The sequence below is a fragment of the Lathamus discolor genome, chromosome 16, assembly GCF_037157495.1.
Source record: "Lathamus discolor isolate bLatDis1 chromosome 16, bLatDis1.hap1, whole genome shotgun sequence".
NCBI lineage: Eukaryota > Metazoa > Chordata > Aves > Psittaciformes > Psittacidae > Lathamus > Lathamus discolor.
Genome location: NC_088899.1, coordinates 3233576 through 3249876, shown reverse-complemented (window position 1 = coordinate 3249876; position 16301 = coordinate 3233576). Strand labels below are relative to the sequence as shown.

Genomic DNA, 16301 nt, shown 5'->3' with positions numbered 1-16301 from the left:
CCCTGACACATCCCTTCCCCCAGCAAAACCACCGTGCACAGGGGGAGCACAGCACAGAGCTGCAGACCCCAAATGAAACCCTTCCAGCTCTGCTGCTTGCTGGTCTTCCCCAAGGTGACGCTGCAGTGGCACAGGACCTGGGGCAGATCTCCAGATGGTCATCATGCATATCCATCTCCTAGCCCCATTGCTGTGCAGCTTTCCTTTGCTTTCATGGCCTGCCTTGGCTTTCTTTGCAGTCAGGACAGAGACTGCAGCTTGTGTCAAAATGATGGAGCTAATGTTACCTTCCCTCCTTAAGAAACAGGAGCAGCAGCAGGGAATGCAGCAAAGCTACCAGCAACAGAGAGCCCTGTGTGCCTGCAACACACCCTGCCTTTCCACTGAAACTAAGAGGTGTTTTTCACAGGTCAGGCTTGGGCTTCATCCAGCAATTGCCAGGCCCATGCAATTTGGCCATCAGCAATCTGCAGAGCAAGCAACACCATGGCCCATCTCACCCCACCTCTTCAAGCTCTGCTCACCCCACAGGGTTTCACCCACTACCTCTCAACCAGGAGACTGCTGCCCACCACCCCTTCCCGGAGAGGTCTGCTGGGAGACACGGGGCCAGGTCTTACCAGCCTGGTTGGTGGTGATGTTCACTGATGCAAACTGTGGGGAGAAGGGGCTCTGGTCGGTGACGCCATTCACTGCCTGGATCTCAAAGGTGTACTGGGTATGGGCCAGCAGGTCACTGATGTAGATGCGGGGCTCCGTCAGACCCAGCTGGCGTGGGGCGAACTGCACGTTGTCCCCACAGCGCGTGCATGCCCCACGACCAGAGCCGCAGCTCTTGCAGATGATGTTGTAGACCAAGTCCTCCCGGCCCCCGGAGTCTCGTGGGGGGGTCCACTCCAGCATCAGAGATGTCTCGTTCACACTGGAGATGACGGCCTGGGGGGCAGATGGGATAGCTGTAAAGGGAATAGACAGAAAGGTGTAAGAGCCAGAGCGCTGCTCACCACTATAGGACCATCTGCACCCCGTCCTCTTCCCCATCCCTGGACAGGACTCTGAAGTGGGCATGCACTGAGCTGGATGCTTCTCTTGGTGTCAGAGATGTGCAGCAAGCTGGATACCTAAAGGCAAAAGTAGGAACAAAACCTCTCCTCCTAACCCAGGCTGATGTGATTATGTGGCATCCCTGGCAAAATTCACCAGTTATTTTTTATAGCCTTCCTGATTTCTGGCCTTTGCACTCATGTCCTTCATGCCAAGGCACAGGTTTTCTCATCTGAGTACATCCCTACAGCGAAGTCATCCCACTTCCTAGAACAGCACAAACCAACCCAGATTTCCATCCTCTCTGCACATGCAATGTTTGCAATCACAGACAGTCCCAAGGGAAGAAAGACCCATGCCTGCGAGGCTGCTCTGGACAAGGTGATCTGAGCCCCCGCGACTCCTCCAAAATCCCACTGAGGCAGATGCCTTTGGCTGATGAGCATCTCCTTTCCCAGCCACGTGCAGCCCCCCCTCCCCAGGTTGCCTAGAGCTCACATACTGGTGCAGGGCATGTCGATAGGATCGGCATCTGCCCGGTAATATCCATTTCGGCACACGCAGTTCGTGGCCCCTTCTGAAGTTGTCCGGCTGTTAATGGGGCAATGGACGCATCCTTCATCGCCTTGGCTGGCCTTAAATGTCCCCGATGGGCAGCCTGGAAGAGAACCAAGAGCAGTGGTAAGGACCGGGGCTGGCGGGGATGCCCGGAGCCTGGCGGGGATGCCCAGAAACACCCTCTGGGGCTCTGCAGAGTCCGAAGCCAAAACCGACAAATTGAAGTAAACAAAGTGGAGAAGGAGCAGCTGGTTTTCAGGCACTGAAGAGGCAGGAGCTGCCGCCTGCGCTGCCTGCAGACATCAGGTCCACATGCAGACATCAGGTCCACATGCAGACATCTCCTCCTGCTATTCCGCAGCCGTGAGGGCAGAGCAGGGACCACGCACGGAGTCCTATGAATGCAAAGGGGATTTTGAGCCATTGCCACATAAGATGCAAGCAGCGGTACCAAGTCAGACCACGGTCACCAACAGTGACCACCCAAGGAGCAGGGCACAATCCAAGCACATGCACCGGCCATGATACCTTTCCACCCTCCAACAGCCTATAGCCTGCATAGAGTTCCTAAGAGGCAGGCTCTTTGCATTTAACATCTCTTGTGGGATGTTTCTTCCACTGATTTTTCCAGTCCTTTCTTTATTCCATGCAAATGCTTTGCACCCCTTTTATCCCATGGCACAGAGCCCCGAGGTGCAACCCCAGGCTGCATGAAGGAACTGCTGCTTTCTGCTTGGAAGCTGCCATTTCATTTGAGGCAACTTCACACCTGCGGTGACAATGAACACTCAATCACCATCCATCTTCTCCATGACCTCTAGGATTGCACAAATCTCTGTCATGCCTCAAGCAAGCTGCATAACAACATTCACTATTTTATTCTCTACTCTTTTCCCATCATTAAGTGTCCAAATTATTCTTTAACCAGCAATGTATTCACTGGACTACTCATTATAGCCCCAGGGTCTCATTCCTTAGAGACACTGGGCCAACTCAGCCTATCTCTATGTGTGTTTGTGCGAAGTTTGGGGTTATTTTCTCCTATTTGCACCACCTCAAGCCTATTGAGTTCCAATTACCTTCTCATTCCCCAGTTGCACTGTCTCATAAGGTCCTTTTGCAACTCTCCATAACCAATCTTTATCTTCACGACTTGGTATCATAGCTACAGTACCACTACTTGGTAGCAGCGTGCTAGAGTCTACCTCCACTGGGGCTCAGATCTCTAAACCACTCAGAGATGAACAAGATGCTCCAGTAGCAACAGTAGCTCAAATGTATGTGTGTTCAGCCATGCAGGGTTGGTGAGGGTGGCATGGGGCACACATTGCACCTACAGCAGGTGAGTGCTGAAGGCTGGACCACAATGTGAAATACAGTATTAAAAGATAAGGCACAGGTAGCTAAAAACATCACTGCAAAGCTTTACACACCACAAAGTCCATTCTAAGTCAGGGGATCACCAATGCCATAGCACAAGCTTGGCTTTAAGCATTTATCCGCACGGCTCTCGGTGATTACTCTTGGTCGCGACTTTCCGCCGCTGTTCATTTCCTATGCAGCACAAAGAGCCTGGGGGCTGGCAGGTGGTTTCTGCACCGAAACGAGTTAAACGAACTTCTCCTTCAGTTCGCTGCCAAGGCGCTCAGGAATGAGGAAGATCAGAGGAACAGCCTGGGAAACGCAGGCACTCAGGGCTGCTGTAAGCAAGAGGAGGGCTCAGAAGTAGCTATTTTTTCCTTTGGGGGGAAAGGGAAAGAGGAGAGGCCAGTTTTCATCTCCCTTCCTTCAAAATTATCTCGAGTTTCCAACGAGAAAAGCTCTACAGAAAAACACCATCAAGCTTTCCTGCTTGCAAAATGCTCTCCTGCCTCCCACAGTCAAAGAACTGCTGAAAAACTGGCTTCTCCTCATGTTTCTGGACCCCTCCACCCTCGCTGTCCCCTATCAGCCATGCATTTGACTCTATTTCTGACCCTATTCCCAGCATGTCCCTTGGTACAGACCCATCTCAGAAGGTGTTACGCTGTTGGGAGAGGTGATGGATGCATAGTTCTCTGTTACAGAGAAGTGATGTTGGCTCTAGCAGAAATGGGAACAGGGTCCAGGTACTAATCCCAGTTTTGGAAGCATGGTAAGACCAACACGCAAAATGGCCCTAGTCTGACATCCAGGGTGAGATACAAGGTCATTTGATCAAAGACATTTAAAGACACAGGCCTCTTTCAGCTTCTTGAGGCTTATTTTAAGAATAACAACTTTCCTGTAAGGTGTTTTCTGCATCAAGGCAGAGATGCAACAAAAAAGTGACGCTGCTGAGATTTAGTAACTGGCCCCAAGGGATAAAAAACACTCTCCAGGTTTGGCCCGGCAGAGACCGATGGCTGCAGTTTAATACTTCTGCATCTTCTGCTCGTAGAGAAAACAGCTTTTAATTTGGAATCCACCCAACGCCTTGTTTCCAGAGTAAACAGCAAATCAAACCTGGCATCTTCAGGCAGCGGCTAAACCCTCTCCCGTTTGAACAGCCTGGATGCTCTCATCACTTGCTGGAAGACATGAGGACACCTCAGTTTTCTGCCCCAGGTGGAGATGGCAGCTTTGGGTCATGCTGCTTCCCCTTAGCCTTGCAATGAGGGCAGAGGCAGAGCATCCCTAGAAACTGCTGCTTAGGAAGAGGGAATTGAAACGCTGAAAGCACAGAGATTTTTACTTTGTCAGAGCATCCTTCATCCCAGGAGGGTGACAGTGGTTTTGGCCCCATCACTGAAGCAGGGGGGATTGCAGCTTCCCACGTGGTGGGTTCCTGCATCTCCAGCACCAATTGGAAGATGCTAATAGGGGCTCACAGGAAACATATGGACCTTTAATTGCCTCACTGCTGCATACAGGCATGGATGGCTGCCTCACCAGAGCGCAGCTTCGAGACAGCAGTGGGTTTGCTAAGAGCACTGGTAGCTCTCTCAAACAAGATTCAGAGCACCTCACCAGCATCAGGTGTCCTCATTTCCCACTCACCCATTCCCAGGTCATGCCTGGCAATGCACATGCCTTGAAGGGAATGCCATGGATAGGAACCCATGGATGGTCCTGCCCTCCCCTGCAGGAGGACCACACCATGGATCTGGGAGGGAAGGCCACTACCACAGCATCCGCTGCTGGAGGCAGTGCTGGCACGAGGCTTCCAGCCCTTCTTCCAACAGCACTGCCTACCCCATGGCAGCTTGGTGGAGAAAGGCATCCTGTAGCTCAGTCTGAAGGAAAAGCCTCTGACGCAATGTGCAAGAGGGGCCACAGAGGGGTTCACTGCCTTTCTCCAGCCGCCGTAATCCAGTGTGAGCTGAGCAGGCTCCAATCTCCCCTGCATCAAAAACTGCCCTGGCCTTCAGGGCCCACCCCAGACCAGCTCTGCGAAGAGCTCAGAGCAAACAGCTCTCTTGCAATAAAGGTTTCTGAAATGGCACCTTCAGTCTGTGCTAATGGCTCCGAGGAAGGGCTCCCCTCGGCTCCCTTTGCCTGGCTTTTGTTCCTCCTGGCAGCAAGGCTCCTTCCACTTGAGCAAGGCGTTTTTAACGGCTGATGGAAAACAGGCAGCCCTGGCTCTGTCAGTTGGGATCCGCCAAGAGTCTTAAACCCCCAGCCTTATCTCCCAGCTGCCTCTCTTCTCCCCCGGGGCTGGAGGCAGGGGGCAGGCAGGCTGGCGCTGCAGCCTGACACTGGCAGCATCCCTGGCGCTGGTTTCCTCAGCCACATCCTGCCTCTTGCCCTCCCCTGCGCTTTGGCTCTCCCACAGCCCTCCCTGCTCCCACTGGCATCCGAATCACACCGCAAACCCTACGCAAGCCTCTGGCTCCCCTGGCCACGTGCCGCGGGACTCCCCCTGCACTGACCCCATGCCAAGTGGGTGACAGAGATTTGCTCCCATAAAGAAAACGTGTCCTGGGCCACACCAGGAGCAGCGTGGCCACCACCTCGAGGGAGTTTTCCCCTGCCAGGCACTGGGGATGCTGCCACGGCTAGTCTGTGGTTGCCCAGTTCAAGAGCAGTATGAGGAACAAGAGCCCAGCACGGGGTCACCAAATGGATAGCCCTGGGACACAGGGCATACAAGGAGAGGTGCAAAGAGCTGGGATGGCTTACCTGGGGTAAGCAGGGCAACTAACTGCAGCTGCAGCTGTCTGGGGGTAAATGCAAAGACAAACGCAAACACTTCTCAGAGGGCCAGGCTCTGCATCAAAGGACAAGGACCACAAGTTCAGAGAGGGCAGCAGGAAAAGCTCCTTCTCCAAAGGATGGTGCAGGTCCCAGTGGTGCATCTCCTTCCTTGCAGGAGAGTCAGCTAAACATGGTGGCTGTCTTGAGCTAATGCTGGTGGCAGTCCTGCTGCAAGTGGGAGGCTGGACCCAGACCACAGAGCCTCCTCCACCAGCAGTAGGTCTCTACTGCTCATGCTGTGTGTGAGGGTACTTAGGATGTTGTCCAGTGCCAGAGATTATTATGTCCAAGCAGCTCTGAATTTACCCCTTTTTCCTTTCACCAGCCATGCCCTTCTTGCAAGATGAGGTGGATGTTGTAATAACATGGTCATTTTTCCCATATTCTTCTCCTTTTTGCCCCTCACACCTTGACCTTGGTTTCAGTTCTGCATGCAAATGGGGTCTCGCTTTGTCTCACCTGCAGAAGTTGCCCATTCTCTGCTTGCTCCTATCCCCAGGCCTTCACACAATGGTGTTTGTCACCTTAGCAGGAGTCTGGCCTCTGGACCACCCAAAGGAGTAATGCTGCCCATTGCCCTTTAGATCTGCTTACACTTCAGCCACGGCATCTTCAGCCTGGACATTACAGTGCTGAAGGGAAGAAGACTCAGTCTTGCCTTGCAAGGCTGCAGTGCAGGAGGCAGGCAGTAAACCCCAAGCTCCTTGGCCTTCACATCGGAGTTGGCTGCTAGAGAGGATCTTGGGACCTCCAAGTGCCACATCTCTGCACTCATCCTTCCTAGGGCTGCCCAGGCCCTCCAGTTTCTCTCCTGATATATGTAATTAACAGCCTACACTGTTACCTCATACTTAAGATAAGCAATTAATCCCATTGCCAGGTGCTGTCACTGCCAGCAATTCTGACAGCATTTGGAGAGCAGAGGATAGAAACACAGAAGGGAAAACAGGGTTAAATGAGATTGACTGAAGGGGAATGTGCTCAGCCGACTTCTGCAATGTGGATTAAAGAGCTGTCAGTAAAGGAAGCCACAATACACATGTTCATGATTAACCCCATCATTCTCCCCAGGATAGAAATCGAAGCAGATGACACAGGCCTGCAAAAGCATCCTCCACTTACTAGTGGCTTTTAGACAGGTCCCTATGCCATTGACTGGACCAACCTCCTGCACCTCACCAGCAACTGGAGATCAGTTGGGTCACATCATCTCACAGCACACAGGTATCACCTCACAGGCAGCAGCGCCAGGACTCCGAAACCTACATCTCCTACAACAGTGCTCTCCACAGGTGCCCTCCAAGCAACCTCATCTGCCTCCTGCCTTCAGCCCAGGGCTCCTTACAACCCCCAGCCAAGGATTTCCATGCTGCACCTTGCCTGTCTGTAGCTGACCACCACCTGCATGACACCAGAGCTCACCTCTTATTCCCACCATCATCCAACCTTTCACTTGGTCCACGGGCACAGGGGCAGCACGGGGTCAGCATGGGGGTGTGATGGGACCTTAGTACTGGGGTGTGATGGAGGTTTGGAGAGGACTGGGCAGGGCAGAGTAATGCCCTGCTTTGGGAGCTCCCCAAAAGAGCATGCTGTAAAGCCCTGCAAGGGACAAACAGTCCCCAGCCTCCTCACCAGACTGTGCTCAGCCCAGCCCAAACAAGCTCCAAAGGAAAACTGCACAGCCCTTCTGGACACCACGAAACTGATGGTGGTCATCGCAAACTGACCCTGCAGCACAGCCTGGGCCAAGGCAGTCACAGTTGCCTGCTCTCCGGCAAGAGCATCACCAGCCTGCCAGGCAGGACCACGCTGGGCAGGGAGCAGCCTCACCCAAACCCTTGCAGCTCTCAACAGCGCTGAGCCCTTGTGCCGAGGGCTTCCCAGCAAATCCCCCTGCAGCTTCCCAGGTCATATCCCCGCAGGCACCCTCAGAAGTGCAAGCAGCTGGCAAGGCAGATGCGGCACCAGCGGGATGCACACCTGCAGCCCCCTTGCCGACCGGCTCTGGGCGGCACATCCATCAGCGGGACGGATTTGGCTGTCAGGGAAACATGCCTGGAATTTCTTACCTGCCCGGTCAGCTTGGTTCAGCCTCCCCAACCCATCACAGGGGCTCTTAAAGAGAAATGGGAAGCTTTCCGACCCTACCTGAGCACTGCAGTACTGCCAACGCCACAGAATCACAGAATCCCAGACTGGTTTGGGTTGGAAAGGACTTTAAGATCATCCAGCTTCAACCCCCTGCAACTGGCAGGGACACCTACCACTAGAGCAGCTTGCTCCAAGCCCCTGTGTCCAACCTGGCCTTGAGCACTACCAGGGATGGGGCAGCCACAGCTTCTCTGCACACCCTGTGCCAGCGCCTCAGCACCCTCACAATACAGAACTTCTTCCTTATCTCCAACCTGAACTTCCCCTGTTTCAGTTTGAACCCGTTACCCCTTGTCCTATCCCTACAGTCCCTGATTAAGAGTCCCTCCCCAGCATCCTTGTAGCCCCCTTCAGGTACTGGAAGCTGCTCTGAGGTCTCCACGCAGCCTTCTCTTCTCCAGGCTGAGCAGCCCCAACTTTCTCAGCCTGGCTCCATACGGGAGGTGCTTCAGCCCCTGATCATCCTCGTGGCCCTCCTCTGGACTTGTTCCAGCAGTTCCATGTCCTTTTTATGCTGAGGACACCAGAACTGCACACAATGCTCCCAGTGGGGTCTCATGAGAGCAGAGTCAAAGGGCAGGATCCCTTCCTTTGACCTGCTGGTCACATCCCCAGAGTGCAGACGGCAAACACCATAATCCAGCATTTCCCCTGCTAGAGCCACTCAGCAGACACCCAAGGGGGGAGGACTTCCCTACTGAAAGGAGACACAGAGCCGTACATTTATCACACTGCCGTAGGCCACAGGAGACTGCAGTCCCAAAGGCACAGTTCACAGCTCAGTTCAGAGGCCAGCGTCCCTGAGTGAGGCCAAAACTAGATGGCAAGTTTATAGGTTAGAAGCACAGCTGTGGTGGCAACAGATGCTTTGGACATCCTCACTCCTGCAGGCACCCAAAGAACACTCTAGGATGTAGCTCCAAGACCAAGCTCAGCAGCCACTGGTGCTCTCCTGGGGATGCTGCGTGCTGCCGTCTAGGAGCAATCCCAGTCCAGCGCATGGGTGTGATCAGGATGCTGCCAGCACCCATCCAGTCTCAAAACTCAAACCCTTGCCTTTGTGGCTTGGCACACACAAAGGCACTTAGAGCTGGTAAAGGGCATTGCCCCCAGAGCCCTGGGGCAACTCACATGGAGCGATGCCAGCCAACGTGCAGTGCCATGAGGTTGTTGCTGTGGAGTGATGCGCTAGCAGATACACCAAATGTCACACTCATGTTATTCAGCCTCATCTTTTCTTCTGGTGCAGAAGATGTGTGTTCCAGCCTATGACTGAGAGACTGCAGGGTGTTTTCGTTTCACTTTAGATTCTTTATTTTGATATTGTAAAAACCACTTTCGAGGCAGGCAGCATCTCCTCTTTCAACGGATGCAAGCACTGCAGCGCTGCCTACTGCAAGAGCGGCTGTTTGAACCTGAAGCCAGATTTCTCCAAGTGGTCTCCAGAAGAATTTAGGACTTTCACATTTTGTTACTTTGGTCTTGTTTAAATGTTTCCTAAAGCTTCTGCCCGGGAGAGCTCTGCCTCCACAGAGTGGTATGTTAACCATTACAGGAACAGCTCCCAGCCTTTTAACACAGGGGAAAGAAGCAAAGGAAGCAAGCAAGTGGTGACATCAAAGTTGCACTGATGGAAAATCCCTAATCCTATAAACCCTTCCTGCTTTAATTGGTGTTAAAACAAAGATAATCTTATCTCAGCCCTATAAAAGAAAGGGTAGGATGTACTCTCCAAAAGCCCTTCTAAAAACCCTCATAAACTTGACAAACATTCCATGTTTTGAGACTGAGGAGAATGGCTTTAATCCCAAAGGAAACATGAAAGTAAAAAGGAAGCTTTCCCTGGACTAGAGCCCTTCAGGACCGCCCTCTTGGTCCTGATGCAGACCTAGGGTCAAGCTCCCTGCACCATGAGGCTGGCGGGGATGCGCATGCACATCACCAACACCAGACACAGGGACTGGGGGACCAGCGCAGGCAGGGACCATGCAGTGTCTGCAGAGCCCAGATCAGGCACCCAAGTGGACTTGTGCCTCCACCTCCAGGGACTCCAACTGCATCTGTGGCTGCTCAGTGTTTTCACCTGCAAACCGCCTGTCTCCACCTAACTCCCTTACCCCAGGTGTCGGAGGAGCAGGTTTCCCAGTCAGGGTTGCAGAGATCCGGTCTCTGAAGGACATCCCTACCTAACCTAGCGGCTCCAGCCTCTACAGCCGGCATGCAGAAGTGTTGACCGTGCTGTTCCCAGATTGCTCTGCCTTGACTTCCCACAGCATCAGCACCAGGCCCATTCCACGTGTTCTCCTCTCCTCCTCAAGCAGGCACTGCAGACCCCTTCCAGGTGCAGCTCCCAGGGGAGCCTTTTCAGGGCACAAGCAGCTTTTCCAGGTGGAGGTGGGGGTGGCCAGGAACACAGCGAGTGGGCAGGCTTAATCATTACCTTTTAATGCTGCTTAGCACCCAGTTTAGACAAGTTTCAAACACGCCAGCTGGTTAAGTGCCAGCAGCCGTTTTGCAGATGACAGCATTGCTCTTTGTCAGCCTTAGGTGCTGAGTGGAGCTGGCATAAGGGCTGGATAAGAGTGGTCAGTGATGGTTTAAATCACTGGGGTGTAGCTGCATAGTAACTTTAACTCCCAGCCTGCAGTGAGCAGAGATGCAGGCAGGCAGCACTGCATGGCAAGGGAGGCCACACATCTCCCAGGGTGGCTGCACACCGTCCCCCTTCACATCCCAAAATGCCCCCAGGTCTGCTTACATGCTTAAGAAGGGCAAAACCCAAGGAGAACGAGCTCCCAACTGCTCTGGCACTGGGCAGGCATGCGTGAAGCACTGTTCCGGTTTGGGGCTCCCCAGCACAAGCTAAATACTGGAGCTGCAGCATCGGCAGCCACTGGAACACATCCGGGCTGGAGCACATCGTGGGCAAGGAAAGACTGAGGGCAGAGCCTGCAGGAGAGAAGGCAAAGGAAAGACCTTACTGCTGCCTTCAGTGACCCAACAAGAGGGTGTAAGGAAGATGAAGCCAGACCCTCAGAGGTAGCACAAGGCTTAAAGTGGCACATTGGAAACTCCAGCTTGACACAAGGAGAGGATTTTCCCCCATGTGGGAGGGCAGTGAAGTATTGGAAGGAGGGCTCAGAAAAGTGCAGGGACCTACATCCTTAGAGACAGTCAAGACTTGTTCCAAGGCACTGACGTGCTTTCCTCTCACTCTAGCTGCCTATCATCAATACAGCTTCCACTTCACAAGCTGCTGGATGCCCAGCTTGCTCCCTGCTTGATGAACCACCACATCCTGGATGACCGTATGAGCACAGTGAATGGGGTTACACAAACAAGCTACTGGCCTGAAGGCAAAAAAAGAGCCACTTACACCCGGAGCACAAAGGTCAAGCCATTGTTTGAAGGAGCAGCCTGGGGAAAAACCTCACTTTTTCACTTTGCTTAAATTCACAGAGTTTGCTGAATCAGTCACAGTCGAAAGTGATGGTCCCCTTCCCCAAAGCAGAATCCCTTGTCGCTGTCACCATGCGCACCACATGGACCACTGTGCCAGCCTGTGACTCCAGCTCCGTTTCCGAAGCCCATCTGTCCCTGCCACATGTGATTCACTCACATCTGAACAGGCACAGTTCTGGCCCTTGAACATCTTCGAGGCTTCCCCAATGAGCAGAGGTGAAGCAGCAACGAGCTGCTGCCGCAATGTGGTGCAGTGGGTTTTGAAGCACCAGGTTTTCAGCCTAGGAAGGGAACTGCAAAAAGAAACCAAAACTGCTGTAGATCCAGGCACCTGATCTGCTGAAAAGCCAGGGCTCCATTGAAACACTGTGCTCCAGAGGAGAGGAGGGATGTGCAGCCAGCCTCTGATACCTTTATCCCTGCAGGGGCAATACCAGCTTTAAGGCAGGGATGGGGAAGGAATGTTGGGACTGGCAGGTTGAGCATGAGGCCATTTGTCCTCCCCTAGAGAGGGCACAGCTAGAGCACTGGGGTCTGTCACTGCGCCCATCCTCATTTATACACTCTGTCTGCAGTATTACTTAGAAGCAGTCAGAACGCTGTCTGAGCACTGCTGATAACATAAACCACAAAAGTACGGTAATCAGAAGGCTTTGCAATGGGGAGAGAAGGTTTTTGAAGCATTACAACCTGAGTGCTAGAAATCTGGGAAATGGCAGGAATAGAACCACCTGAATAGCCCCCACCACCCCTCCCAGCTCCCAGACTTCGGTGCGCGACCATGACATAGGACAGACGGGATTTGGGAGAGCACTGGCTAATGCAGTAACTGGCAGCCATGCACTCATGGGCTATCACTGAGTGAACCATCACCAGGAGAGGGGGAAGTGGGGAGAAAGATAAAAGCAGGGCAAACAAAACCTCTTGAGAAGAGTTCATGTTTGCCCTTATTTGATAGGTTTTTGGGAACACGGGGATGGCTGTGTAGTAGGGTCATCCCCTGCTGGCATTGCCACTGCATTCAGGGTTCTTGCATGCCAAGGATCTGATTTGGACATCCAGGCTGCTGTGGGTTTGCAGCCTCACCTGAGCTCAACCTGTCCTGTGGCATCACTAATTCAGGGGATGATAAGATCTTAACCACATTGCTATGGTTTCACCCCAGATATGTTCAACCTTTCTACTGACACACCAGGCACTTTCTGTGCTGAACCAGGCACTCGGGGGCTGGGCAGAGAGCACAGAAGCCTACGCAGGCAAGCCACAGCTTTGTAATACACATGTATTTTTGATAGGGAGCTGGCAATACAATGCAGGGTTGCACAATGAAGTATGAGTATACCAAAACCCCCAACTCTTTCCACCCTGCACACGAAGAAACAGCAGCGTGGACACACCATGTGCCAGGGATGTGCATGTGAAAGTTAAAGTAGGGATTTTATACATTATTTTCTAGGAAATCCTTTATAAAGCCTCCGTGCTTTGCACATTGGTAACAACTGCAATGCATCACTCAATAAATACCCAGGAACAATTTCCACCACCGGCATTCCCTCTGTACTCAATGCATCAGTTTGGTAGTGCTGTCTGTGCAGCATCGAGGGGCGCGAGGGATCGACATCAGGAGGAGAAGGTTGAACCCCAGGTCCCCTGGCTCTCATTTCACTGATAACTTTCTCCGAAAGGATGCTCTGACGAGGGAAAAGCAGCAGCAAATAATTACCCGTCTATATCCATCAGGAGCAGTGCTGTATGGCAGGACCTGCGAGCCAAGCATGCACTGTCAGAAAACACAGATGGGAAGAGGCAATTTTCAACAGCTCGTAATTCCCCTTATTTGGATGGAGTTCGCCTGCATCCATCAAAATGCACCTTCCACACCTGAAAGCTCTCTTCCACCGGATTTCATACTTCCATACTCTCAGATTTTCATACTCCCACTGGAAAGCAGAGAGGCCTTGGAAAGGCAGCGCAAGCAAACGTGACACGGAAAAGACGTGAGGCTGCTCAAACACAAGGTTGGGATTATGCTGGTTCCGATGCACGGAAGTTGAACTCGGTTCCTGCCTCTGTGCATTAAAAAGTAACTCCCAGTAAACCAGGGGTCTTCCCTAGCTTCCCAGATTGCCAGGGCTCTCCCACTGTGCTTGAGAGCTTGTTGCCAGCACTGGGCATGCAGGATGAGCATGGAACACGATCCCAGAGATGCCAGCAAAACCACCAAGGACACAAAGTACAAGCAAACCATTGTGAATAAGAACCAAAATGGCCTCAAAAGAGAAAAAAAAAAAAACCAAACCACAATGACAACCCAAAAGTGTTGCTGCCCCCTCTAAAAATGCTAAAAAGTCCTAATTTTCAATACAAAATAATTCTGGCCAAGAAATTACAGCGAAGGAGTACAAAACCCCCGCATCTTAAAATGTCACAAACTGGCAGCAGTGGCTTTAAATTGGTAAGCACAAAACAGAAAATAAGAGCAGCTAAACTGGGCAGTGGAAAAAACAGGGACTGTAAGATTAACAGCAATCAAGAATGACAGAAAAGTGAAGCCATAGGAAAGATGGCAAAACTGTGTACTGTGACACCGAAAGACAGGAAGACATAATGGTGGATGCATAAAGGATTGTTTCATAACCAACATTAGAATTCCCCATTACCTCTGAAAGTAGGGAGAGTATCAGTGATAGCTCCCAATACCAGGCAGGATTAGATAACTTGTACCCAAGAGCTTTAAGAGCCAACCAAGGAAAAGCTCTGTGATGCGAGTGCTGGTGGTTATGAAATCAACCACTGTGAGACCACTTCAGTGGATCAGACACATGGGTACCACTGCGGTGTGTGGTTTTCAAGGGTAAGATATGCTTAGCTCTCTTTGCTAAGATGATGGCACCACTGTCAGGGGTAAAAGCATGACATCAAGAGGCCCCTGATGTATTTTCTTTGTGTTGTGGGGTTTCACCGGTTCACTGGTCACTTTGCAGAGTAGGATTGGAGAGACTTGGTGCACTGGTGAGGCCGAGCATCCTCCCAGCCCCGTTCTGCAAGAAGTGGTTCTCAGTGCCACATACCACAGAGAAGGAAGGCTGAAAGCCACAGCAGCTGCTGCAGGCAATGGGCTGAGTGTGACAGCCCTGCATGAAGCTGCAGCAGCACGTCAGCGAGATCCCCACATGGGTAAGGCAGAAACTGCCCAACACATTGCGTCAGTCTTTGATGTGATGTGAGAACTGCACATGGGCAGCGCGGTACAACCAACAGCTGCCTGATCCCTCAGCAGCCCTGTAAGAACATAAAACAGATTTGGGCTTCTTAATCCATAGACTGCCAATCATTGAGGGGTCCCAAAAGTCCTTCTCCAGGGACCTTCACTGCATTTCCCCAAGGTTAGCTGCTCCTAAAGCTCACAGCATGGCTCCAGCTGACGTAAGGATTTCCTCCGTCCGCACAGGACCAGGGAAGGCATCCATGCTTGCCTAGGTGGAAGCAGCTGAGTTATTTGGAGCAGGGGCTGCGGTTGGAGAGGGGTTTTCATCAAAGCATGAGGCACCCAGAGCAGCTCCAGCCAGGACTGAGAGCAGGACAGACGGCAGAGCCCCCGCTAATCCAGCCAGGCAAGCCAAGCTCAGGACTGCGCAGCTCCATGGGATGCTGCCAAGCATGAACTCCCACTTTAAAGGCCCCACGTGCTCCTACAGATTAACACAACCGCCTGAGAAGGTCCTGTGGGGAGATGCTCAAGTTTGAGAAGATTTGTGTGCTGCCTGATGAAGGATGCCGTTCTGGAGCAGAGAAGGGAAAGCAGAGCCGGGCTGGAGCACGAGGTGCATGCCCAGCCCACTCCTGCTGCAGTTCTCACTAACAGTGCAAAACCCCTAAGTTTCCCACCCTGACACATCTGCATCCTTCCTTCCAGCAGGGTACATGCCGCAGAGTAGGGACGTTAACAAGGAACTGCCTTATTGTTAGAGCTGCATGAGCAGAACTCTAGATGCTATACTACTCATGGAGAGGTCTATGTCTTCTCTCCCCTGCTCCTTCCGATCCCGTCTGCAATACAGAGCCTGGTTTTCCACAGAAAGGCAATGTCGGAGGCAAGGGCATGCAGCTTTCAAGGCAGAGCTTTGCTTGGCAGGACAAGCAGATCCCAGCAACTCTACTGGGACTAAATACAAGCTCCTCGCAGCATGTCTAGGATGCTAAGGCTCTTCCTGCCTATCTTCTCCTCCTCCTCTCCCTGCTGCTTTTGTGCTTGGGATTTCATCTGCTCCCAAGGGAAACCATCATTAAGTGTCTCTCCAGCTTGTTCTCTGCCCATCCTCCCATACACAGATGGGCAACCCTCACACTCCTCACAGCAGGACACGGAGCCTGCTCTGCTCCCACACTGCTCCCCAAGTGCTCTGCTGCTGGCTTTGCTCTAGCTCTTAGGTCTCTGGCTGGTCTAACGTAAGGTGCAGGGGATGTCCCCTGCAGGATGGAGATAGAGCAAAACTGATGAGGAGAGAAGTCCTCGGTGGTTGCTCTGTACCGGGAGCTCCTGGTATGAAAATGCTTGAAGTCAAATGAAGAGGTACCAAGCAGCGTGAAGGCCACGGGCCCTCCAAAGCTGTTGGCAGAGCAAGGCGCAGTGACCAGCTTCTTGTGTCCCTGCCTCAAGGAGACCTCACACAAAGCAGCACATTCCTGGTTACTCCTCCAGACAATGACTGGTAATCCTGAGCAGGCACAGACATCACAGACAACCCCACACCCTCCCACACCAAAACAGGGAAGGGATAGGAGCTCTCTATGCCATAAAACAGGCCTGATGCAGGCAAAGCAGCAGTGTGAAAGCATGGGGTCAGCTAACGGTGTGATGCTCAGCT

At 52.4% G+C, this 16301-nt stretch overlaps 1 protein-coding gene across 2 annotated transcripts in view; it reads right to left on the bottom strand.

The window, feature by feature from the left end:
• The window catches only part of EPHB2 (EPH receptor B2), a 108923-nt gene that overhangs the window by 35785 nt on the left and 56837 nt on the right, over window positions 1-16301 (bottom strand). For both annotated transcript variants that reach the window (XM_065696867.1, XM_065696866.1), the window contains exons 4-5: window positions 1547-1702; window positions 621-956 (exon numbers count right to left, since the gene is read on the bottom strand). In XM_065696867.1, coding sequence (XP_065552939.1) covers window positions 621-956; window positions 1547-1702 — 492 coding nt within the window. The remainder of the gene's footprint in view (window positions 1-620; window positions 957-1546; window positions 1703-16301) is intronic.